This window comes from Haliotis rufescens, unplaced genomic scaffold, assembly GCF_023055435.1.
Source record: "Haliotis rufescens isolate VD_foot unplaced genomic scaffold, xgHalRufe1.0.p SCAF_1, whole genome shotgun sequence".
NCBI lineage: Eukaryota > Metazoa > Mollusca > Gastropoda > Lepetellida > Haliotidae > Haliotis > Haliotis rufescens.
Window position 1 is genome coordinate 93,478,678 of NW_025963779.1, and position 26,940 is coordinate 93,505,617.

At 39.6% G+C, this 26,940-nt stretch overlaps 2 protein-coding genes across 3 annotated transcripts in view; one reads left to right on the plus strand and one right to left on the minus strand.

Annotated features, from left to right (window-relative positions):
* The window catches only part of LOC124124605 (hemicentin-2-like), a 368,103-nt gene that overhangs the window by 27,451 nt on the left and 313,712 nt on the right, over positions 1–26,940 (plus strand). The window lies entirely within an intron of this gene.
* On the minus strand, positions 21,899–22,966 carry LOC125372233 (histidine-rich glycoprotein-like). The gene has a single exon (XM_048381496.1). It carries the CDS (start codon positions 22,964–22,966, stop codon positions 21,899–21,901), a length of 1,068 nt encoding a protein of 355 aa, XP_048237453.1.

Genomic DNA, 26,940 nt, shown 5'->3' on the forward strand with positions numbered 1-26,940 from the left:
TTCCTCTATCATGACATGCTCAGGTAATATGACTCAACCATTCTTCTATCACGACATGCTCAGGTAATATGACTCAACCATTCCTTTATCACGACATGCTCAGATAATATGACTCAACCATTCCTTTATCAAGACATGCTCAGGTAATATGACTCAACCATTCCTTTATCATGACATGCTCAGATAATGACTCAACCATTCCTCTATCATGACATGCTCAGGTAATATGACTCAACCATTCCTTTATCAAGACATGCTCAGGTAATATGACTCAACCATTCCTCTATCAAGACATGCTCAGATAATATGACTCAACCATTCCTCTATCATGACATGCTCAGGTAATATGACTCAACCATTCCTTTATCATGACATGCTCAGGTAATATGACTCAACCATTCCTCTATCATGACATGCTCAGGTAATATGACCTAACCATTCCTCTATCAAGACAGGCTCAAGTAATATGACTCAACCATTCCTTTATCATGATATGCTCAGATAATATGACTCGACCATTCCTCTATCACGACATGCTCAGGTAATATGACTCAACCATTCTTCTATAATGACTGGCTCAGGTAATATGACTCAACCATTCCTTTATCATGACATGCTCAGGTAATATGACTCAATCATTCCTCTATCAAGACATGCTCAAGTAATATGACTCAATCATTCCTCTAACAGGACATGCTCAAGTAATATGACTCAACCATTCCTCTATCATGACATGCTCAGGTAATATGACTCAACCATTCTTCTATCATGACATGCTCAGGTAATATGACTCAACCATTCCTTTATCATGACATGCTCAGGTAATATGACTCAACCATTCCTTTATCATGACATGCTCAGATAATATGACTCAACCATTCCTCTATCATGACATGATCAGGTAATATGACAATAATTCATTGATCATGACATGCTCAGGTAATATGACTCAACCATTCCTCTATCATGACATGCTCAGGTAATATGACTCAACCATTCCTTTATCATGACATGCTCAGATAATATGACTCAACCATTCCTCTATCATGACATGCTCAGATAATATGACTCAACCATTCTTCTATCACGACATGCTCAGGTAATATGACTCAAACATTCCTTTATCACAACATGCTCAGATAATATGACTCAACCATTCCTTTATCAAGACATGCTCAGGTAATATGACTCAACCATTCCTTTATCATGACATGCTCAGATGATATGACTCAACCATTCCTCTATCAAGACAGGCTCAAGTAATATGACTCAACCATTCCTTTATCATGACATGCTCAGATAATATGACTCGACCATTCCTCTATCATGACATGCTCAGGTAATATGACAATCATTCCTTCATCATGACATGCTCAGATAATATGACTCAACCATTCCTCTATCATGACATGCTCAGGTAATATGACAATCATTCCTTTATCATGACATGCTCAGATAATATGACTCAACCATTCCTCTATCACAACATGCTCAGATAATATGACTCAACCATTCCTCTATCATGACATGCTCAGGTAATATGACTCAACCATTCTTCTATCATGACATGCTCAGGTAATATGACCTAACCATTCCTCTATCAAGACAGGCTCAAGTAATATGACTCAACCATTCTTTTATCATGACATGCTCAGATAATATGACTCAACCATTCTTCTATAATGACATGCTCAGGTAATATGACTCAACCATTCCTTTATCATGACATGCTCAGATAATATGACTCAACCATTCCTTTATCATGATATGCTCAGATAATATGACTCAACCATTCCTCTATCACGACATGCTCAGGTAATATGACTCAACCATTCTTCTATAATGACATGCTCAGATAATATGACTCAACCATTCCTCTATCATGACATGCTCAGGTAATATGACTCAATCATTCCTCTATCAAGACATGCTCAGATAATATGACTCAATCATTCCTCTAACAGGACATGCTCAAGTAATATGACTCAACCATTCCTCTATCATGACATGCTCAGGTAATATGACTCAACCATTCCTCTATCATGACATGCTCAGGTAATATGACTCAACCATTCTTCTATCACGACATGCTCAGGTAATATGACTCAACCATTCCTTTATCACGACATGCTCAGATAATATGACTCAACCATTCCTTTATCAAGACATGCTCAGGTAATATGACTCAACCATTCCTTTATCATGACATGCTCAGATAATGACTCTACCATTCCTCTATCAAGACATGCTCAGGTAATATGACTCAAACATTCCTTTATCAAGACATGCTCAGATAATATGACTCAACCATTCAACTATCATGACATGCTCAGGTAATATGACAATCATTCCTTTATCATGACATGCTCAGATAATATGACTCAACCATTCCTCTATCATGACATGCTCAGATAATATGACTCAACCATTCCTCTATCATGACATGCTCAGGTAATATGACTCAACCATTCTTCTATCATGACATGCTCAGGTAATATGACTCAACCATTCCTTTATCACGACATGCTCAGATAATATGACTCAACCATTCCTTTATCAAGACATTCTCAGGTAATATGACTCAACCATTCCTTTATCATGACATGCTCAGATAATATGACTCAACCATTCCTTTATCATGACATGCTCAGGTAATATGACTCAACCATTCCTTTATCATGACATGCTCAGATAATGTGACTCAACCATTCCTCTATCATGACATGCTCAAGTAATATGACTCAACCATTCCTTTATCATGACATGCTCAGATAATATGACTCAACCATTCCTCTATCATGACATGCTCAGATGATATGACTCGACCATTCCTTTATCATGACATGCTCAGATAATATGACTCAACCATTCCTCTATCAAGACTTGCTCAGGTAATATGACTCAACCATTCCTCTATCATGACATGCTCAAGTTATATGTGATCTTAAATTTTATTATGAAGGGTAATACATTAAAATTAATTGAAACAACCTTCCAACATGAAGCTTTATTATCAGGCGAAAGATAAGGCCTTACCTCGAAATGAAGAGAAACATTCCTCTGACATAAAACTTTATTATCAAGAAAAAGATAAGGTTTATACTTGGAGAACTAACCCACCAACTGTTAGAAAATATGGTCATAGAATATGTGAAAAAAGAACACTATTAAGATTTTCTTCTTATCACTTTGAGCACTGTGCTAAGTATAGCGGACACTGTCAAGTGCTAAGTATAGTGGACACTGTCAAGTGCTAAGTATAGTGGACACTGTCAAGTGCTAAGTATAGTAGACACTGTCAAGTGCTAAGTATAGTGGACACTGTCAAGTGCTAAGTATAGCGGACACTGTCAAGTGCTAAGTAAAGTAGACACTGTCAAGTGCTAAGTATAGTAGACACTGTCAAGTGCTAAGTATAGCGGACACTGTCAAGTGCTAAGTATAGCGGACACTGTCAAGGGCTAAGTATAGTAGACACTGTCAAGTGCTAAGTATAGCAGACACTGTCAAGTGCTAAGTATAGCGGACACTGTCAAGTGCTAAGTATAGTAGACACTGTCAAGTACTAAGTATAGCGGACACTGTCAAGTGCTAAGTATAGTAGACACTGTCAAGTGCTAAGTATAGTAGACACTGTCAAGTGCTAAGTATAGTAGACACTGTCAAGTGCTAAGTATAGCGGACACTGTCAAGTGCTAAGTATAGAAGACACTGTCAAGTGCTAAGTATAGCGGACACTGTCAAGTGCTAAGTATAGTAGACACTGTCAAGTATAGCAGACACTGTCAAGTGCTAAGTATAGTAGACACTGTCAAGTGCTAAGTATTGTAGACACTGTCAAGTGCTAAGTATAGCGGACACTGTCAAGTGCTAAGTATAGTAGACACTGTCAAGTGCTAAGTATAGTAGACACTGTCAAGTGCTAAGTATAGTAGACACTGTCAAGTGCTAAGTATAGTAGACACTGTGAAGTGCTAAGTATAGTAGACACTGTCAAGTGCTAAGTATAGCGGACACTGTCAAGTGCTAAGTATAGCGGACACTGTCAAGTGCTAAGTATAATAGACACTGTCAAGTGCTAAGTATAGTAGACACAACAGAGGACTTGGATGTCTCAACAGAGGACACAATGTCTCAACAGGATGTGGCTGTCTCAACAGAGGACTTGGATGTCTCAACAGAGGACACAATGTCTCAACAGAGGACACAGTGCTTTACCAGAGGTATTGCTTGAACCTTTGATTTGATCTAAACAGTGATGTGACTGTATTTTATACAGTACAAAGCATGGAGCATTCTTCATAAAATGGATGAGAATAGCCTAAAGTGACATCAATGCTTTTCTCGCCTTGAACATGTGAATTACCCTTGGTGGTGTGACTGTGAGCAACTTTATTAAATTAGGTTTATCTCTGACAGCAGCAAGATAATTCTGTAATTCCAAAGTCGTTTCATGTTGACAGTCTCAACTGTTTCTGTAACTGCATTGAGAGAGTTTTCTGGAAATGGTGAAATTACAATTACATTTGAGTGATTAAATTTTCCTTTGGGCTTCCTCAAAACAAGGCAAGAAGAAAGTGATTCACAAGGCGTTGAAGGGTGGAAGAAAAGCAGCAGATAATATCTGTTTGCCAGAATATAACAATTTCACCGAAGCAAGAAAACATCAAGTGTAGAAATGGCTGAGTTTAAAAGAACACTGTCAGGTTGTGATGGTGGGGCCTTTGACACTTGATTTCTTCATCATTGTCAAATGTTGGACAATATTAACATCTACTATTCAGCGAATTGATACCCTTATGCATTTCAGTGAATGTTTTGTATGGATATGGAAATGCCATCTGTAGCCTTCAGCCATGAAACGTGTAAATGAAATCAGTGCAGTGTTCCCATGTGGCACAGATGACAGGGACGTGTTTCTAGAACACATGTGCAGCGTGACACTAGAATTAACACAATATTAACATACATATGATACTGTCAAATGCAGGCTATTATTGTACAGAAAACATTGTGCTTCATGTATCATATTACTGAATACTCATTCGGTTTGAGTATGTATTCAACTATGTATAGGTAAAATGGGTTAGGTGTCCCACCTGTTATTACATCATCTGATTGTAGTCTTGTAGTTTAGACAATAGGACATTGTGTGTCATCTGATTGTAGTCTTGTAGTTTAGACAATAGGACATTGTGTGTCATCTGATTGTAGTCTTGTAGTTTAGACAATAGGACATTGTGTTTCATCTGATTGTAGTCTTGTAGTTTAGACAATAGGACATTGTGTGTCATCTGATTGTAGTCTTGTAGTTTAGACAATAGGACATTGTGTTTCATCTGATTGTAGTCTTGTAGTTTAGACAATAGGACATTGTGTGTCATCTGATTGTAGTCTTGTAGTTTAGACAATAGGACATTGTGTTTCATCTGATTGTAGTCTTGTAATTTAGACAATAGGACATTGTGTGTCATCTGATTGTAGTCTTGTAGTTTAGACAATAGGACATTGTGTTTCATCTGATTGTAGTCTTGTAGTTTAGACAATAGGACATAGTGTGTCATCTGATTGTAGTCTTGTAGTTTAGACAATAGGACATAGTGTGTCATCTGATTGTAGTCTTGTAGTTTAGACAATAGGACATTGTGTTTCATCTGATTGTAGTCTTGTAGTTTAGACAATAGGACATAGTGTGTCATCTGATTGTAGTTTTGTAGCTTAGACAATTTGACATTGTGTGTCATCTGAAGTACATTGTGTGTGTGTGTGTGGCGGTGTGTCAGTGAACACAGCCTTGTACCTCTCTGACTGTTGGTGTCAGAACTGAAGTACATTGTGTGTGTGTGTGTGGCGGTGTGTCAGTGAACGCAGCCTTTTACCTCTATGACTGTTGGTGTCAGCACTGAAGTACATTGTGTGTGTGTGTGTGTGTGGCGGTGTGTCAGTGAACGCAGCTTTGTACCTCTCTGACTGTTGGTGTCAGGACTGAAGTACATTGTGTGTGTGTGTGTGGTGGTGTGTCAGTGAATGCAGCCTTGTACCTCTGTGATTGTTGGTGTCAGGACTGAGGTACATTGTGTGTGTGGTTTCCAGGCTTATCTGTGTTCTGGGGGGAAGATCACACCTATTGTAAACACTGAATTACCAAATAGCAGAGGTGGCTTGACAGGCAATCCCTGATAACTCCACCTAAATGTTCCACAAAATATGTTCTAATCACTGAACGCAGCCAACTATGTATGAATATAATCAGGTTACACTTGAAGTGTTGAAGTGGTAAAGACTCTGTCCATGAGACTGATGTCAAATACTGCCACCCAAACCTTGGGAAATCATGTGATATTTCATCCATGTAAGTCTGAGAAATTTCTGGTCAGAGACTTAAATTTTGTATCAGGGAAACTGCTGTTAAGATGTTCAGCTCACCTGACTTAAATTCAAGTGAAATTAAATCATTGTCTGTTTGTCTGGTGTCTGGTGTCTGTCATCTGTCATCAGCCATGCGTCATCTGTTGTAAACGTCACCTCAGAAATCACAGTCTGATGAAACAGAAACTTCCCCTACTGTTCCGACCAGTGATGACACACCGCCTGTTCAGGAGGTGGGAATCAGAGCCAGCCGTGACTGTTATGTTGGAAAACACCTTTGTGTAAAACTTGGTTATTTTATTTAATATGTCATGCAGTTTGGTAAATACAACTCTAGTAGCTGGGCTCATGGCATTGTTCCATATATTGCAGTGTGATTTGACCTTTGCACTGTAACCATGCCTTTTAGTTCTCCCCAATGCAGTCTATATTACTGAGTAGGAAGTAGCATGAAATCTCTTCCAGATCCTTCACCTTACCAGTTTCAAAATCATCCAAACAACAATGGAAGTCACTTGTCCTATCAGTATCATTATCAAATTATGAAATACCAATGTCTAAATGTACTGTTGTAAGCGTTTGTTATTTGATGTCACTTTAATTACTTCAGTGTATTTATAACGTCAATATGAAAACAAGTCTTGATTATCTGCTAAGATTGTTTCCAAATTAACAGTGAAAAGTTTATAAATAGATCACTGAAACATCAGTATTGACACCATGTGTGGACAAAAGGGTGACTACTGCTAGCAACCACATTCAAAATAATGTTCCCTGATTATAAACACACTGTCTACTGTCAATGAAATCAACTGTATTCAGTTACATCTTAATTATAGCTGCAAAACACCAGAGGCATCTTGAAGATTAGTAGCCCCATGCTTGTCTTTGAAACTTTACAACAGGCACATAGTGACTATCTGAATAAGTCAGACCTGTTATCTGGATATGTGTCAAGCTTGTCTGGAAGCAGGGGTGGTTCTCAGTGAGAGATGTAATACCCTGTTCTTGAAGTGATGCTGCCACCAATGTTCTGTGACTGTTGATGCCAGCTGCAGACCAGTTCAAACTTGATCACACTGGATCAGTCAGCTCTGAAGAAGAATAAAAGTCTTTTACTCAAACATCTACACAACAAAAACTTGAATCTGGTTCTTATTGTGTTTGATTTATTTTTGTTTAAATCAACTGATCATTTCTCGCCATTGTTATCTAACTCTATGTTTTTTTTGAAGAACCATGGACTTTATGAAAATAGTTGTCACGTGGGCTTTCGCAGTTGACCTTTGAAACTTGACACCTATGTGAAACAACTCAAACAAACTAAGTGATCAGTTGAGAAACGAACACAGGTTATAATATCCCGAAAAGCTATATATATTTTAAAATATTTGATTGTTACAGAGCCACGTGACATCGAATAGGTTTATTTGTACAGGTGCAGACCTTGGATGTTGGATATATGGGATATTGTTCCTTTATGTGGATATACACGATTACATTCCTTGAACATATATATATACATATAACTTTGGTAGGTTGTAATTATAATATTTCCATTTTGTTTTCATTCATTTGCTGTTACATTTAATAGAATCCTTCTTGTTCCTCTAAGTTTTCTTTGGGAAGTTCTTTGATGCGAGATAGACATTGTTTTCACAAGTCTTTTCATTTGTTGGCGCATATACACTCTTCAAAAAAAAATCACACAGGTAGTATGTAGTTAATTGAACCTGACTACACAAAAATTCTGGTATATAAATTGGATATATGTTTTTGGAAAATGTTGGTGGCCTGATATTTGACAAACGGCGAGTCAAAATGCAGCCATTATCGATTTGCAATGTCTTAAAACAGCATTGTCTTCACACTTGTTGAAAAATGTCATGGAGGAAAACAATGAAGTAAAACCAGACTCTCAGAAACCATCTTTGCGAGGCTGGATTTAGACCCAGAAGACCAGTTATCATCCCTGTTTTGCAACAGATCCATCAACAGCGACGCTTGCGTTGGTGCCATACCTTACTGTCTTGAAATTTGAGAAACTGGAGACAAGTATGGTTTAGCGATGAATCACAATTTCTTCTTCACCGGCGGGATGGAAGACAACGTGTTTGTTGTTGTCGAAATGAGCGTTTCGCCTCAAATTGTGTACATGTATTTGACAATTTCGGTAGCGGTAGTGTCATGGTGTGGGGTGCCATATCCTTCACCAGGAGATTTGACTTGGTTGTGGTTCAGGAAAATTTGACAGCAAATCGCTACATGAATCAAATTCTTCGACCACCAGAGGGAGCTGTTACAACAGGACAACGCTTCACCGTACACAGCGCGCGTCATAGTAGACTACCTTCAGAATGCCAACATCAACGTCTTGCCCTGGCTGTCAGGATCTCCAGATCTCAACCCAATCGAACACCTCTGGGATGACCCAGCAGACACTCCCACAACTGGCCAACGCATTACAAGCAGAATGGCGCACAATTCCGCAGGACAGAATTCGTACACATATCCAATCAGTGCCGAGGAGATGCAGAGCTGTGATTGCTGCCCGGGGCGGTCACATGAGATACTGAGTTCAACGCAACCTTGTGGCCTCATGTGACATGACAATGAAACGTTTCCAAAGCCTTTGTACAAAGACAACATGCGACTATCGAGCTCCAAAATTTCCTATTTGTATCTATGATATTATATTAAATATATCGACTTTATTAGGTACAATAAATTTACTAAAAATCTACCTGTACTTTCTTTTTTTGAGGAGTGTATGTTACAGTCAATGTAAAATGTGATTCACTCAGGCAATATATTATTTTTTTCAGTCAATTTGTAAGATAACTGAATATTTAGGCATTTGATAAATTGCCTTAGTGAAAATGTTACACATTTTTATTATGAAATATACACACAATAAAATAAACATTGCTCAGGTGAAATATAAGTCAAGATAGTGTAAATGAAAATTGCATAATACAAAGCAAGTGACTTATCAAAGCTTCGTCACCATTACCTATACAAAGATACCTACATTTCATTTTTATTTTCAAGACTAAACTGTATTCAGTTTGTTGATCAATGTAGCAATACGCCCTTACACTATCAATAAAAGCAACAAATACGCTTACGAATGGCGCAGCACAGGTCACGATCTAGACTAGATTTCTGCTACATCATCAGAGTACTCATGGGGAAAAAACAATAACAAAGGCAACAACCAGTCCCAGGAATTGCTTTAGATTAGTGCCCCTTTAATACTACATTGTGTTCTGACATGACCAGCAATTAATACTACATTGTGTTCTGACATGACCAGCAATTAATACTACATTGTGTTCCGACATGACCAGCAATTAATACTACAATGTGTTCTGACATGACCAGCAATTAATACTACATTGTGTTCTGACATGACCAGCAATTAATAGTACAATGTGTTCTGACATGAACAGCAATTAATACTACATTGTGTTCTGACATGACCAGCAATTAATACTACAATGTGTTCTGACATGACCAGCAATTAATACTACATTGTGTTCTGACATGACCAGCAATTAATACTACATTGTGTTCTGACATGACCAGCAATTAATACTACAATGTGTTCTGACATGAACAGCAATTAATACTACATTGTGTTCTGACATGACCAGCAATTAATACTACATTGTGTTCTGACATGACCAGCAATTAATACTACATTGTGTTCTGACATCACCAGCAATTAATACTACGTTGTGTTCAAACATGATCAACACTTAATACTACATTGTGTACCGACATGATCGGAGATGAATACTAAATTGTGTTAGGTACATAATTGCTTCTGGGCAAGTCTGGTTCTTGATTGAATTAGTTTGTGGACATTTCATTACATAGATGAGAGTTTTTATAGAGCCATGAAGACAGAGATGCCAGGATCTGACTTAGAATAGATTCAGAATTAACTAGACCAAGACTACCTACTTTTTCCTTATAAAACTCCCCAAATGTCAATATTTCATGAAATCATTCCTGATGTAAAATGGTTTTCAGTAGGTAAAAGCACTCAGAGATTTCAAAAAGATAGAGTCAGGATGTGGAATGTCCTGTTGATTGCTGTATGTATGTTTAATGCTCAGAAGTAGATTTCAATTTCTGTGTATCAATATTTCATTGTCTTGACACGGATGTCATGTGAGCTCATACTGTAGCTAGTGCTGGACCTGCCTGGCGTCAGCCGTGGAGACCCTTGTGACCAGCTCATTACTTCTTGGGTCGTGGTCAATACATAAATGTGCAACATGTCTCATTGCCTTCACTAACCCATGCAGCTACTTTGTGGCAAACAGTTTTTGCTAAAAAAATGATATTCCAAGCTAAGCCAAATTCCACAAAGCAATCATAGAGCTATGACTGTAGCATCAACAAGCGCCTATAAGTTAAGTACTGCATCAACAAGCACCTATAGGTTAAACACTGCATCAACAAGCACCTATAAGTTAAGCACTGCATCAACAAGCACCTATAAGTTAAGCACTGCATCAACAAACACCTATAGGTTAAGCAAAGCATCAACAAGCACCTATAGGTTAAACACTGCATCAACAAACACCTATTGGGTAAGCAAAGCATCAACAAGCACCTATAGGTTAAACGCTGCATCAACAAGCACCTATAGGTTAAACACTGCATCAACAAGCACCTATAGGTTAAGCACTGCATCAACAAGCATTTATAGGTTAAGCACTGCACCAACAGGCACCTATAGGTTAAACACTGTACCAATAAGCACCTATAGGTTAAACACTGAATCAATAAGCACGTTTTGGTTAAGCACTGCATCAACAAGCACCTATAGGTTAAACACTGCATCAACAAGCACCTATAGGTTAAACACTGCATCAACAAGCTCCTATAGGTTAAGCACTGCATCAACAAACACCTATAGGTTAAACACTGCATCAACAAGCACCTATAGGTTAAACACTGCATCAACAAGCACCTATAAGTTAAGCACTGCATCAACAAGCACCTATAGGTTAAACACTGCATCAACAAGCACCTATAGGTTAAGCAAAGCATCAACAAGCACGTTTTGGTTAAGCACTGCATCAACAAGTACCTATAGGTTAAGCACTGCATCAACAAGCACTTATAGGTAAAGCACTGCATCAACAAGCACCTATAGGTTAAACACTGCATCAACAAGCACCTATAAGTTAAACACTGCATCAACAAGCACCTATAGGTTAAACACTGTATCAACAAACACCTATAGGTTAAGCACTGCATCAACAAGCACCTATAGGTTAAACACTGCATCAACAAGCACCTATAGGTTAAGCAAAGCATCAACAAGCACGTTTTGGTTAAGCACTGCATCAACAAGTAGTGGCACATGGTCCAGGTGATGTTTATGCAACATTGGTCCTGGAGAGTAGTTGGATGGCTGATTGTGCTTGGCAGCTTGACTCCTTAGAGTTTTTAGGGCTTTGGTCATGCCCCACACTGAAGCACATGTAGCACATGTGGTGTCCCCTTAGGCAAGTGACTTTGTTTGGAATGTGCCTCTGTTCACCCTCAGTAAATGGGTACCTGGTAGGATGAGATGGTAATGGGGCTGTTCACCTTCTAGCGCCTCACAGGCAGCTTGGGTTATTTATTACCCACGTGGTGAAGATACAGGTGGTAAGATACTAAATCTGTACGTCACATGTGTGTCATACAAGGTTGACCTTGTTTTATTCATTTTGATTGGATAACCGTGACCTCTGTCACACCGGGACTATTTTTGTCATTCATAAAAAATCGCCATGCATTTTGCAACTACAAGGCAGAACTGAAGAAATTGATGAGAACGAGAGATATTTACAAACACTTTATATTAAACAAAACAAAACAGTCACGCGCCACAAAATCGGTTTGCATTATATATAAGTTATGCATAGAGCTTCTACAGACATTATATAATTCAGCTATATCCATTTACAATGTACGACTAACGATCAATAGAGCGAGGGTCCCCATAACCGTGACGTACCCGACCACTTTCGCAACTTTCAGTTTGATTTAACGTAAAAGGATATACGTGGTGAAATGAAGTCTGTTTAAACTGGACAGATATTTAGACCTACTTGGAACGAACGAAAGTTGTTATGTATTTACACTTAACTATATATTTAACGTGGGTAATAAATAAAATACCACACTCATTCTTGTTAGATACCATTTTTACGAAACTTGTGAACTTTCTATGGTATCTAACGAGAATGAGTGTAGTATTCTCTATATACTCCCCAGGGAGCTGAGAATGAAAATGGAGTGCACACTGATCCATTGATCGGGGAAATAATGTAGTGCTTTGAGCATGCTTTAGGGCATGGATTTGGCGCATTATAAATATGCACATAACAAGCACCTACAGGTTAAACATTGCATCAGCAAGCATCTTTTGATTAACCCTCTGGATACCAGCTATATGCCCCTCCTCTTCAACCCTCACTTTGAAGTCGAATAAACTTTAACATGTCTCAAGAACACAAATACACTGAACAGTTTTGAATTCTTTTGGAAATTCCCTGTTCTGCGATATCATCCACTGTCATTTTAGGTAAAGCAATAATACTGAAAATGACCTCGGAAAATTAGATACCTCGTAAATGTTGTCATTTTTTACCCAACACTAAATCACCATTCATGGCGTTATTTACATCACGTTTGAAATCTATATGTTGGATATTTACTCGGAGAAATGAATTTTAAAAATAGCATGATTGTAATCATGGGTATCTGTCTTTTATCAAATCAACAATGATCATTCCAAAACATCGCTGATAACCCTAGAATCATTTGGAATGTTTTGGAAAACATGCAAACACGAATGCTGAAATGATCTTTCTGCCATATTGGATAGTATTTACAAAGTCACGTTTCATGTATGCAGGTAATGAGATGCCTACAACATCACGTATATTTCAAACTCAGCTGCAATACATATACATCCTTGAATTTCTCATACATTTTATAATCAAAAGGCAAATGGTCTTTGTCACCGATACAAAGTGTCTAGATGAAATCAAGCAAAGTAAATTTGGTGTGAAAATGAATGCTGAGGTCGGAAATCTGCACTTGTTTGATATGTAAACCAAGAAAAATTTTGATTTAACAGTTTTGAATTCTGTGGGAAATTCGTGTAGCATTTTCTCCTATTTTGATCTATCCATTCGTCTTTTCGTTGTATATATTGGCTCAACCTTTTTAGAATATGCATTGGAAAAGCATCGTAGCAAGAATTGGAGAATTAATAAAGGACACATTGCAATGATTTGATATTTTCAACAAAAATTGTCAAAGTTTCCTTCCTGTGTGACGTCATGATTGATGCAAAACCATGAACAACAGCAACGTTAGTTATCAGATTTTCTAACTATTTCTCTTGGTTTCGATGAAAAACATAAAAACAAGTAACAGTAAACAGATTGTCAGAATGTTTCTGATTACTTACATGTCACATTTATGTACATACGATCCCTGGACCACGACCCTCGTGAAATCCTGCTTACTGTTGTCAGTGAATATCCCCGGAACACCATTTTGTAAAAGTTGGTCTGTGGTAGTGATGTCATACATCAGCATTGTTGTACATATATGGTCATTTCTTTGAGGTGAAGGCTCTTGAAGGAAAGTACACCTGATCACTGTATCCTGCTGTTTACAGTTTCACTTATGGTGTAGATTTTGGATATTAATGTTCAGTATGAAATACGTAGATCTAGGCCACAAAATGTATGAACCTTTGATAATCTACTATTTGTTTAAACATTGTTCACATAAGAAATTGATTAATTTTTAGTGTTGTATTCAATATTTCTCTCCTTCAGACAGGTGTTAGAAGATGAAATGTAACTGCAACATGTACATATTTCTCTCCTTCAGACAGGTGTTAGAAGATGAAATGTAACTGCAACATGTACATATTTCTCTCCTTCAGACAGGTGTTAGAAGATGAAATGTAACTGCAACATGTACATATTTCTCTCCTTCAGACAGGTGTTAGAAGATGAAATGTAACTGCAACATGTACATATTTCTCTCCTTCAGACAGGTGTTAGAAGATGAAATGTAACTGCAACATGTACATATTTCTCTCCTTCAGACAGGTGTTAGAAGATAAAATGTAACTGCAACATGTACATATTTCTCTCCTTCAGACAGGTGTTAGAAGATGAAATGTAACTGCAACATGTACATATTTCTCTCCTTCAGACAGGTGTTAGAAGATGAAATGTAACTGCAACATGTACATATTTCTCTCCTTCAGACAGGTGTTAGAAGATGAAATGTAACTGCAACATGTACATATTTCTCTCCTTCAGACAGGTGTTAGAAGATGAAATGTAACTGCAACATGTACATATTTCTCTCCTTCAGACAGGTGTTAGAAGATGAAATGTAACTGCAACATGTACATATTTCTCTCCTTCAGACAGGTGTTAGAAGATGAAATGTAACTGCAACATGTACATATTTCTCTCCTTCAGACAGGTGTTAGAAGATGAAATGTAACTGCAACATGTACATATTTCTCTCCTTCAGACAGGTGTTAGAAGATGAAATGTAACTGCAACATGTACATATTTCTCTCCTTCAGACAGGTGTTAGAAGATGAAATGTAACTGCAACATGTACATATTTCTCTCCTTCAGACAGGTGTTAGAAGATGAAATGTAACTGCAACATGTACATATTTCTCTCCTTCAGACAGGTGTTAGAAGATGAAATGTAACTGCAACATGTACATATTTCTCTCCTTCAGACAGGTGTTAGAAGATGAAATGTAACTGCAACATGTACATATTTCTCTCCTTCAGACAGGTGTTAGAAGATGAAATGTAACTGCAACATGTACATATTTCTCTCCTTCAGACAGGTGTTAGAAGATGAAATGTAACTGCAACATGTACATATTTCTCTCCTTCAGACAGGTGTTAGAAGATGAAATGTAACTGCAACATGTACATATTTCTCTCCTTCAGACAGGTGTTAGAAGATGAAATGTAACTGCAACATGTACATATTTCTCTCCTTCAGACAGGTGTTAGAAGATGAAATGTAACTGCAACATGTACATATTTCTTTGGAGCATGATAGTCAATATTTTAATTTCAAATGAACAGGTTAATGAATAGCCCTTTCATTTTATTTTTAAACTAAAACTGAATATATTATTTTAACAAAATGGATAATATTTTTTGTTAAAATATATGCGCTCAATTTTAGGAGAATTGTCTTGGTCTTGAAGTCTTTGATGGGCAGTTAGAAATTGGGATAATATTTTTTTATGTCAGTTGATAGACAGAGAAAAGATGGTGATGTCTAACGATTTGCCAGGTGCGTGTTAATAGTCACAAACAATTTACGAATTATTCTACGCGTTTCGTATTTTATAATCAATGTGTTCACCCTTTTTTAAATATTGTGATCACAGGATATTAAACTGTTTACTTTGTTTCTCCCAGAATTTTAAAAAGTTGTAAAAAATTCTATACCAAAGGAGTTTTCTTCGCATCTTTTATTGTATAATTCTGAGACGAGATAAAGAGAAATAATAACATAATAATGAACAAATACGTGTCCAATATTGAATATCATTTTGTTTGTTTTGAAATATACTTTTGTGTATTTGGTTATGTAATATTGATGCCAAACATGTTCGTGCCTTGTCCAATTAAGATACATGGTAAATTATCTAATTGTTTATCTATTCAAGACATTATTTACATGGTAAAAGCATCCATTTTATGTTGTGTTGAAAATTAGGGGAGATATATGTTAATCAAAATACCATTGTCATCTTTCTTCGACATTGTCAAAGACTAAAACCAGTCATGACATCAAATAAAATGGTGTCAGTTTTTTAGTAATTCATTATATTTGATGAAAAAGCTAGTGCTCCATTAATAATGGTGCAACATACCGGTAAGACAAATTACACTTGATGGAATCTGAGGACTTATTTATGGGTTCGATAGGGCCCACCATCCATTTCGCTATTACTTCCTTTTTTATGAAGTATGATTTCATCATTTCTTATGGATTTTTTATACATAAATGTATACAATTTCAGTTTTGATATTTTTGTTGGAATAGTTTGGTTCCTCGAGAACAAAATGCTACGAAAGTATATCGTCTTTATCCACAGCTAATTCTGACCAAGTGCCTGAGTTACAATAAACTAGTGCTGAGAATAGTGGAGTTTTGACCCCTTTTCCTTGTATGTGTGTAACCTCTCGGTCGTCGTTTGACATCATAGAAGAAAATCAGTTCTCATGGCAGGCTATTATTTTTGATTGAATGTACAATGTTATACATAAGCATATACATCTATGTTATCATATATGGGAGGGTTTCTCAGGAGGATAAAGCCAACGGATAAAAATGATATCCACTGGGGTCATATGTAGATGGAGATGCAAATATCAAAGGTCAAGTTGGGACTACTTACAGTGTTTACAAACAAGCATGGCGTAACCCTTGTCATTCGGCAATCGAGTCAGAATTAACCATCGGGAATCAGAGAAAATAGTGGGATAATTGCTATCATTAGCAAAAGAATAGTGCAATACGCTGAAAATCTGTGTCTAACAGTGACATAGCTAGGTCATTTTAAGGGTATCTGCATCAACATACACCTATAAGTTAAGCACAGCATCAACAAGCACAGGTTAAGCACAGCATCAACAAGCACAGGTTAAGCACAGCATCAACAAGCACAGGTTAAGCACTGCATCATCAAGCACAGGTTAAGCACTGCATCATCATGCACAGGTTAGGCACATCATCAGCAAGCACAGGTTAGGCACAGCATCAACAAGCACAGGTTAAGCACTGCATCATCAAGCACAGGTTAGGCCCTGCATCATCAAGCACAGGTAAAGCACTGCATCAACAAGCACAGGTTAGGCACTGCATCATCAAGCACAGGTTAAGCACTGCATCATCAAGCACAGGTTAAGCACTGCATCAACAAGCACAGGTTAGGCACTGCATCAACAAGCACAGGTTAAGCACTGCATCACTATGTGGTGGCACGTGGTCCCGTCCACAGTGCATAGGTCACAAATCAGACTCCTCAGGCAAGTGACTTTGTTTGATATGTGTTCACCAGCAGCAAATGGGTACCTGGTACGATGAGATGGTAATGGGGCTGTTCACCTTCTCGTGCCTCACAGGCAACTTGGGTTGTATACTCCCCAGGGTGCTGAGAATGAAAATGGAGTGCACTGATCCATTGACAGGGGAAATAATGTAGTGCTTTGAGCACGCTTTAGGGCATGGATTTGGTGCATTATAAATATGCACATTACAAGCACCTACAGGTTAAACATTGCATCAGCAAGCATCTATAGGCAAAGCACTGCATAAACAAGCATCTGTTTAAATTAAACATGTTAACAAGCATTAACAAGCATCTATAACTTTGGCATTGCATCAAGAAGCATCTATTACTCAAGCACTGATTGTGTGTAGTAAGGGATGAACTCTAATTAAAAAGTAGTTGTCATTGAAAAAAGTCTCAACTCGGGTTGCCTCTGGCTGGTGCAGCAGAAGGCTGGTCGGATTACATTAAAACTTGACGAGTATTTTTTCCAATACCTTCATATGGTTGCTATGATTAGTGAGGCAAATTATATTTTAGCCTATTTGAACTCCCTGAAAGTATATGAATCTATGCTCATTCACACATTCTCTCACTGTTTAGAATGATGCAGGGCAACACCATATCTCTCTACACCAATCATCCCACTACCTCTCTACATCAATCATCCCACTACCTCTCTACATCAATCATCCAACTACCTCTCTACACCAATCATCCACTACCTCTCTACACCAACCATCCCACTACCTCTCTACACCAATCATCCCACTACCTCTCTACATCAATCATCCACTACCTCTCTACATCAATCATCCACTACCTCTCTACATCAATCATCCCACTACCTCTCTACACCAATCATCCCACTACCTCTCTACATCAATCATCCACTACCTCTCTACACCAATCATCCACTACCTCTCTATACCAATCATCCACTACCTCTCTACACCAATCATCCCACTACCTCTCTACACCAATCATCCCACTACCTCTCTACACCAATCATCCACTACCTCTCTACATCAATCATCCCACTACCTCTCTACATCATTCATCCACTACCTCTCTACATCAATCATCCACTACCTCTCTATAACAATCATTCACTACCTCTCTACACCAATCATCCACTACCTCTCTACATCAATCATCCCACTACCTCTCTACATCAATCATCCACTACCTCTCTACACCAATCATCCACTACCTCTCTACACCAATCATCCCACTACCTCTCTACACCAACCATCCCACTACCTCTCTACATCATTCATCCACTACCTCTCTACACCAAACATCCACTACCTCTCTATAACAATCATTCACTACCTCTCTACACCAATCATCCACTACCTCTCTACATCAATCATCCCACTACCTCTCTACATCAATCATCCACTACCTCTCTACACCAATCATCCACTACCTCTCTACACCAATCATCCCTCTACCTCTCTACACCAATCATCCCTCTACCTCTCTACACCAACCATCCCACTACCTCTCTACACCAATCATTCACTACCTCTCTACACCAATCATCCACTACCTCTCTACACCAATCATCCCTCTACCTCTCTACATCAATCATCCCACTACCTCTCTACACCAATCATCCACTACCTCTCTACACCAATCATCCATTACCTCTCTACATCAATCATCTCACTACCTCTCTACACCAATCATCCCACTACCTCTCTACACCAATCATCCACTACCTCTCTACACCAATCATCCACTACCTCTCTACACCAATCATCCCACTACCTCTCTACACCAATCATCCCACTACCTCTCTACACCAATCATCCCACTACCTCTCTACATCAATCATCCACTACCTCTCTACACCAATCATTCACTACCTCTCTATACCAATCATCCACTACCTCTCTACACCAATCATCCCACTACCTCTCTACACCAATCATCCCACTACCTCTCTACACCAATCATCCACTACCTCTCTACATCAATCATCCCACTACCTCTCTACATCAATCATCCACTACCTCTCTACACCAATCATCCACTACCTCTCTATACCAATCATCCACTACCTCTCTACACCAATCATCGACTACCTCTCTACACCAATCATCCCACTACCTCTCTACACCAACCATCCCACTACCTCTCTACACCAATCATCCACTACCTCTCTACACCAATCATCCCACTACCTCTCTACACCAATCATCCAACTACCTCTCTACACCAATCATCCACTACCTCTCTACACCAATCATCCACTACCTCTCTACATCAATCATCCCACTACCTCTCTACACCAATCATCCCACTACCTCTCTACACCAATCATCCACTACCTCTCTACACCAATCATCCCACTACCTCTCTACACCAATCATCCCACTACCTCTCTACACCAATCATCCACTAGCTCTCTACATTGATCACCCCACAACCAGTACATTAACTGAATGAGCAACAAAGTGTCACTCACAAATATATTATCCAATAATTCGTCTCGGAATCCTTCCTTAGGTGGATCCTCGACACAGGCCCAAGTTTATTGTTCCTCTTTTCTGTGTAAGATGTTCAGTGGGGAGATAGAACTTGAATTTTGTGTTAAACTTTGTAAACTGATTAGTTCTTGGTTCAGACAGTCATGAATTTCTGATGTGTCATCGGAGATGTCGAAGACGTTTATGAAGTGGTATGGAAGCAATCAAGACAAAAGTTAATATCCCCTCAGTGTATAAGGTTGGGGGATTTACTGACAGTGACAATCAACTGTATGTTGATGACTTCTGAAGTGTGAGTGGTAGACAATGTGAGATCTCCTTCAAAGGTCACTGAAGTATTTTACTTGTTTTATATTGCCTGCCGTCTCTAATGACTCAATAACAACTGATTCACTGTCCACGTTTGATGTAGCTAACTCACGGTTACTGATAGCAGTGTGAAAGATGACCAACACGTATAGGGGCCTCATGATTATCTCCCCATTGACCCAGTGTCACAAAGATCATCTGCCCAGGAACCGGGACCTGCACATTTATCAGGTATGAATTGTTTGATCCAGATCCAGGCATGAGATAAACCATGTGGTGTCATTTTTAGCGTTTTGCTAATTTACAAACAACCTGGTAGCCAGGAAGTGCTCTTCACGTGTCCCGCAGGGGCCATGTGCGAGGTCATCTGTCACTGGATGTGGTCAAGTCAAAATTGTTCATGATGCATGTTTTTGATGGGAAAGTTTGAGACATTCAGATAAGGTTGGGATGGGGCTGCTACTGCAAGCACCTACTTGTTTCCAATAAAACTCCAGAGCAGCTTTACAAAATCTAGTTATATCTCTTCTCTCTCCTATGACAAAACAGTGTTCAGAATGAGTTTTGTGAAGCAATCTTGACCTGTGTGGAACCGTGTGGAGTGAATGAGTGAGTGAGTGAGTGAATGAGTGAGTGACCATCACCGCCCTGGTACCCAAGTATGGAATCAAACGTGGATGAGCCAATGCTTTACCCACAAGGCTACCCCACCACCCCTTAATGTCCTGTGGGTGGTAGGGTAGCCCAGTGGTTAATGCGTTCGCTTGTCATGCTGAAGACCTGGGTTTGATTCCTGACATGGGTACAATGTGTGAAGCCCATTTCTGGTGTCCCACGTCGTGATATTTCTGGAATATTGCTAAAAGCGACGTAAAACCTCACTCACTCACTCACTCACTCACTCACTCACTCACTCACTCACTCACTCACTCCTGTACACATGTACACAATGTCACTAAATGTCACAGAGCAATTATGTCAACTTGGTTGCCTTTATGTCTTGCAATGGTATGTAAACAATAAGTGAAGCAATTTGATGTTAATCAGTAAAGATAAATGTCCTCTATAAGATGGCAAGGGTGGGTGTTTGTGTCCAGAATGTGTGTAGTAACTAGGGGAGAATCCCATCACTTATTCAGAAGAGTGATCATGCAAAAACTTGCTTTGGTTCTATTCCTTCAGACGTATTCAGTAGTACCAGTATACAATGGTCCTTCTCTCCTGTAGTGTGTACGGTATTGATGCCGTGACAGAACCACTAAGACTGGGTGACCCTCAAGTGTCATTTCATCTGTGGGAAGTGATCCCAGGGAGAGGGGTTGTGCAGGTGTGATTCACAGACATCATTAAACGCTTTTCCATTGCATTATTTCCTAAAGGTGGTGATTAATTATCCAAACAGAAAGTAATCACTAAAGGAGTACATCAGTCCCTGGAGACAGATAGGTTGCCTACCTCATCTCAAGTCTTTGTTTGCCAAATGCTGTGTGATGGCTGGTGACTCACGTGGACACAAGTCTCTCACAGCTCTGCAGGTGCGGTGTGCATTTACGCTTGACTTTTTGAAAATCCAACCTGATCACTTATTGTGCTGAAGAAAACCAACTGGGTGATACTCAATCTCTGTAGTATATTGCATTGACCCGTGTTCCTCCATCTCTGTAGTATATTGCATTGACCCGTGTTCCTCCATCTCTGTAGTATGTTGTATTGACCCTTGTTCCTCCACCTCTGTAGTATGTTGCTTTGACCCGTGTTCCTCCACCTCTGTAGTATGTTGCAATGACCCATGTTCCTCCACCTCTGTAGTATGTTGCATTGACCCGTGTTCCTCCATCTCTGTAGTATGATGCATTGACCCGTGTTCCTCCACCTCTGTAGTATGTTGCATTGACCCATGTTCCTCCACCTCTGTATTATGTTGCATTGACCCATGTTCTTCCACCTCTGTAGTATGTTGCATTGACCCGTGTTCCTCCACCTCTGTAGTATGATGCATTGACCCAGGTTCCTCCACCTCTGTAGTATGTTGCATTGACCCGTGTTCCTCCATCTCTGTAGTATGTTGCATTGACCCGTGTTCCTCCACCTCTGTAGTATGTTGCATTGACTCGTGTTCCTCCACCTCTGTAGTATGTTGCATTGACACGTTTTCCTCCACCTCTGTAGTATGTTGCATTGACCCATGTTCCTCCACCTCTGTAGTATGTTGCATTGACCCATGTTCCTCCACCTCTGTAGCATGTTGTATTGACCAATATTCCTCCACCTCTGTAGTATGTTGCATTGACCCGTGTTCCTCCATCTCTGTAGTATGTTGCATTGACCCGTGTTCCTCAATCTCTGAAGTATGATGCATTGACCCGTGTTCCTCCACCTCTGTGGTATGTTGCATTGACCCATGTTCCTCCACCTCTGTAGTATGTTGCAATGACCCGTGTTCCTCAATCTCTGAAGTATGATGCATTGACCTGTGTTCCTCCACCTCTGTAGTATGTTGCATTGACCCATGTTCCTCCACCTCTGTAGTATGATGCATTGACCCGTGTCCCTCCACCTCTGTAGTATGTTGCATTGACCCATGTTCCTCCACCTCTGTAGTATGATGCATTGACCCAGGTTCCTCCACCTCTGTAGTATGTTGCATTGACCCATGTTCCTACACCTCTGTAGTATGTTGGATTGACCCGTGTTCCTCCATCTCTGAAGTATGATGCATTGACCCGAGTTCCTCCACCTCTGTAGTATGTTGCATTGACCCCTGTTCCTCCATCTCTGTAGTATGATGCATTGACCCAGGTTCCTCCACCTCTGTAGTATGTTGCATTGACCCATGTTCCTCCACCTCTGTATTAGGTTGCATTGACCCATGTCCTTCCACCTCTGTAGTATGTTGCACTGACCAAGGTTCCTCCACCTCTGTAGTATGTTGCATTGACCCATGTTCCTCCACCTCTGTAGTATGTTGCATTGACCTGTGTTCCTCCACCTCTGTAGTATGTTGCAATGACCTGTGTTCCTCCATCTCTGAAGAATGTTGCATTGACCCATGTTCCTCCATCTCTGTAGTATGATGCATTGACCCATGTTCCTCCACCTCTGTAGTATGATGCCTTGACCTGTGTTCCTCCACCTCTGTAGAATGTTGCATTGACCCATGTTCCTCCACCTCTGTAGTATGTTGCATTGACCTGTGTTCCTCCATCGCTGTAGTATGTTGCAATGACCTGTGTTCCTCCATCTCTGAAGTATGTTGCATTGACCCATGTTCCTCCATCTCTGTAGTATGATGCATTGACCCGTGTTCCTCCACCTCTGTAGTATGATGCATTGACCTGTGTTCCTCCACCTCTGTAGAATGTTGCATTGACCCATGTTCCTCCACCTCTGTAGTATGTTGTATTGACCCGTGTTCCTCCATCTCTGTAGTATGTTGCATTGACCCATGTTCCTCCACCTCTGTAGTATGTTGCATTGACCCATGTTCTTCCACCTCTGTAGTATGTTGTATTGACCCGTGTTCCTCCACCTCTGTAGTATGTTGCATTGACCCGTGTTCCTCCACCTCTGTAGTATGTTGTATTGACCCGTGTTCCTCCACCTCTGTAGTATGATGCATTGACCTGTGTTCCTCCACCTCTGTAGAATGTTGCATTGACCCATGTTCCTCCACCTCTGTAGTATGTTGTATTGACCCGTGTTCCTCCATCTCTGTAGTATGTTGCATTGACCCATGTTCCTCCACCTCTGTAGTATGTTGCATTGACCCGTGATCCTCCATCTCTGAAGTATGTTGCATTGACCCGTGTTCCTCCATCTCTGTAGTATGTTGCATTGACCCGCGTTCCTCCATCTCTGTAGAATGTTGCATTGACCCGTGTTCTTCCACCTCTGTAGTACTACAATAATATGCAGGTTCACAAGTGGTTGTAGTGTTGGTACTACAATGAAATGCAGGTTCACAAGTGGTTGTAGTGTCGGTACTACAATGAAATGCAGGTTCACAAGTGGTTGTAGTGTCGTGCTACAATGAAATGCAGGTTCACAAGTGGTTGTAGTGTCGGTACTACAATGAAATGCAGGTTCACAAGTGGTTGTAGTGTCGGTACTACAATGAAATGCAGGTTCACAAGAGGTTGTAGTGTCGGTACTACAATGAAATGCAGGTTCACAAGTGGTTGTAGTGTCGGTACTACAATGAAATGCAGGTTCACAAGTGGTTGTAGTGTCGGTACTACAATGAAATGCAGGTTCACAAGTGGTTGTAGTGTCGGTACTACAATGAAATGCAGGTTCACAAGTGGTTGTAGTGTCGGTACTACAGTGTAGGTGCTGTTCTCATTGAAAAGATCTGGTTTAGGATATTTCCACATGAATGAATCATACTTTTAGTGCCATTTTATAGCCTGTAGAATCAATGAAAACATAGATTTCGAATTATTTTTTGTTTCAGGTGACATTTTGTTTCAAAAGCTGATAGCGTTAACCTGACCTGCTTGATATGGACACTGGAGTCTGTACAGAAATGTCACATTGATTCAGACACTAGTGTCAGAGATAAACCGTTCCGCTGGGAAGGCTGTCCAGGGGAAACATTTCAACATTCCATATTCTGGCCTGAAGACAGGAAAAATTATCAACTTGGAAAGAATTAAAAATGAAATATAAACATAGAGATTAATTCCTACTGCAATAAAAATGGACAGCTTAAAAGAGAAAACAAATAAAAATCAATATTTAGTTAAGGCTAAATAAATAAAGTTTAGGTAGGATAAACGTTTATATCTAATGTTAGATTTTAGTAGAAATAATGAAAGTAATTAAGTGAATTTTAAAGAACAAGGTATGCAGACTTCCCCATCAGCCATCATCAGTGGGGGGGTGGGGGGGAGCTTCCAGACGGAATGACGTCTCATAGAGTCTTTCACTGAAGTTTGCTTGCTGACATGAATAGCGACAACAAATAAATGAAACTTTAATCTGTGCTAGCTCGGATGAAACAGTGACTGTGGCAGCATCCGTGAAGTCCCCACATTCTGGTACACATGCACTACCTAGACAACAGGAGATCTTCATATTTCTCAACGTTCATCCGTGTTGAATATCATATATTGTTTTGGTTTTGTTTGACAATTTTGTTATAGATGTAGATGTTAATGTATAGTGATCATTTCAATTTGGAAGGAGAACTGAGGTGGCAGCTTTAGACTGAATGAAATCATGAAGAGGCTAACAATTGTCCTTTCAACAGCACAGCACTCTCACCCTCAAGAAATTAATGTTACAATAAGTGGAAGCAGTTTTTCGCTTGAGTGATCTCTTGACTGATGAACAGTGTGATACAGGCTGGATACAGACATGTCTCAACTCACTTCACAAGGTGTTTGTGTGTGTGTGTGTGTGGGGGGGGGGGGGGGGGGGGGCAGGGACACTTGGGGGAGGGGCGCGGATGTAGCAGTACTGGTCAGTGACTCACATGGTCACTCTGGGGTCCAGCATGCACTCAGCACGGGGCTCGGGGGAAATCCCAGATTATCCCATTAGGAAGGACTTTTAATGAAGCTTCTCTGGCATGGTGGAGTTTCAGGAGAAGATGGTCTGTGGAACTGCAAATTGTAGGGATTGGATGAAACATTAGATTCTGTGTCATTGCAATATTAGGATAAGACATTGTTAGGTTATTATCATACGTAAGTAAGATAATAGAGAATGATATTATACAAGTTTTAATTGAGATAATTATTTTGAATTCTGAAGAAATATTAAATGCTAAAAACAAATTTAGATACCTTGTTAGACAATATTAAGTTCAAGAGAGATATTATGGAATACTAGAAACATAATATCAATTACTAGAGAGACAATATAAAATACCAGGATTGATAACATTACATACAAGGGAGACAATCATTAATACCAGAGAAATATTTATTTAATGTTAAACAGATATTACTAATGTATACTAGTTTAGAAAATAACAAATACAAGAGGGAAAATATTAGAAGCTTGAAAGAAAATATTTATATGAGGGAGACAATATGAAATACAAGATTGGACTATATAAAATTCTGGACAGACAGAATAAAATCCATAGACAATACTGAACACAGGAACACAAACCATGGAAGTACTTGCTGTGTCTGAGTGACCACATTAACCTTGCCGGCGTGTAACGCCACATACGTGCTGTGTCTGAGTGACCACATTAACCTTGCCGGCGTGTAACGCCACATACGTGCTGTGTCTGAGTGACCACATTAACCTTGCCGGCGTGTAACGCCACATACGTGCTGTGTCTGAGTGACCAAGTCAACCTTGCCGACGTGTAACGCCACATACTTGCTGTGTCTGAGTGACCACATCAACCTTGCCGGTGTGTAACGCCACATACTTGCTGTGTCTGAGTGACCAAGTCAACCTTGCCGGTGTGTAACGCCACATACGTGCTGTGTCTGAGTGACCACATCAACCTTGCCGGCGTGTAACGCCACATACGTGCTGTGTCTGAGTGACCACATTAACCTTGCTGGCGTGTAACGCCACATATGTGCTGTGTCTGAGTGACCAAGTCAACCTTGCCGGCGTGTAACGCCACATCCTTGCTGTGTCTGAGTGACCACA

What these genes read in the sequence shown, in the direction of transcription:
- LOC125372233 (XM_048381496.1), bottom strand. Translation starts at nt 22,966, where the DNA reads ATGCAACATACTACAGAGGTGGAGGAACCTGGGTCAATGCATCATACT.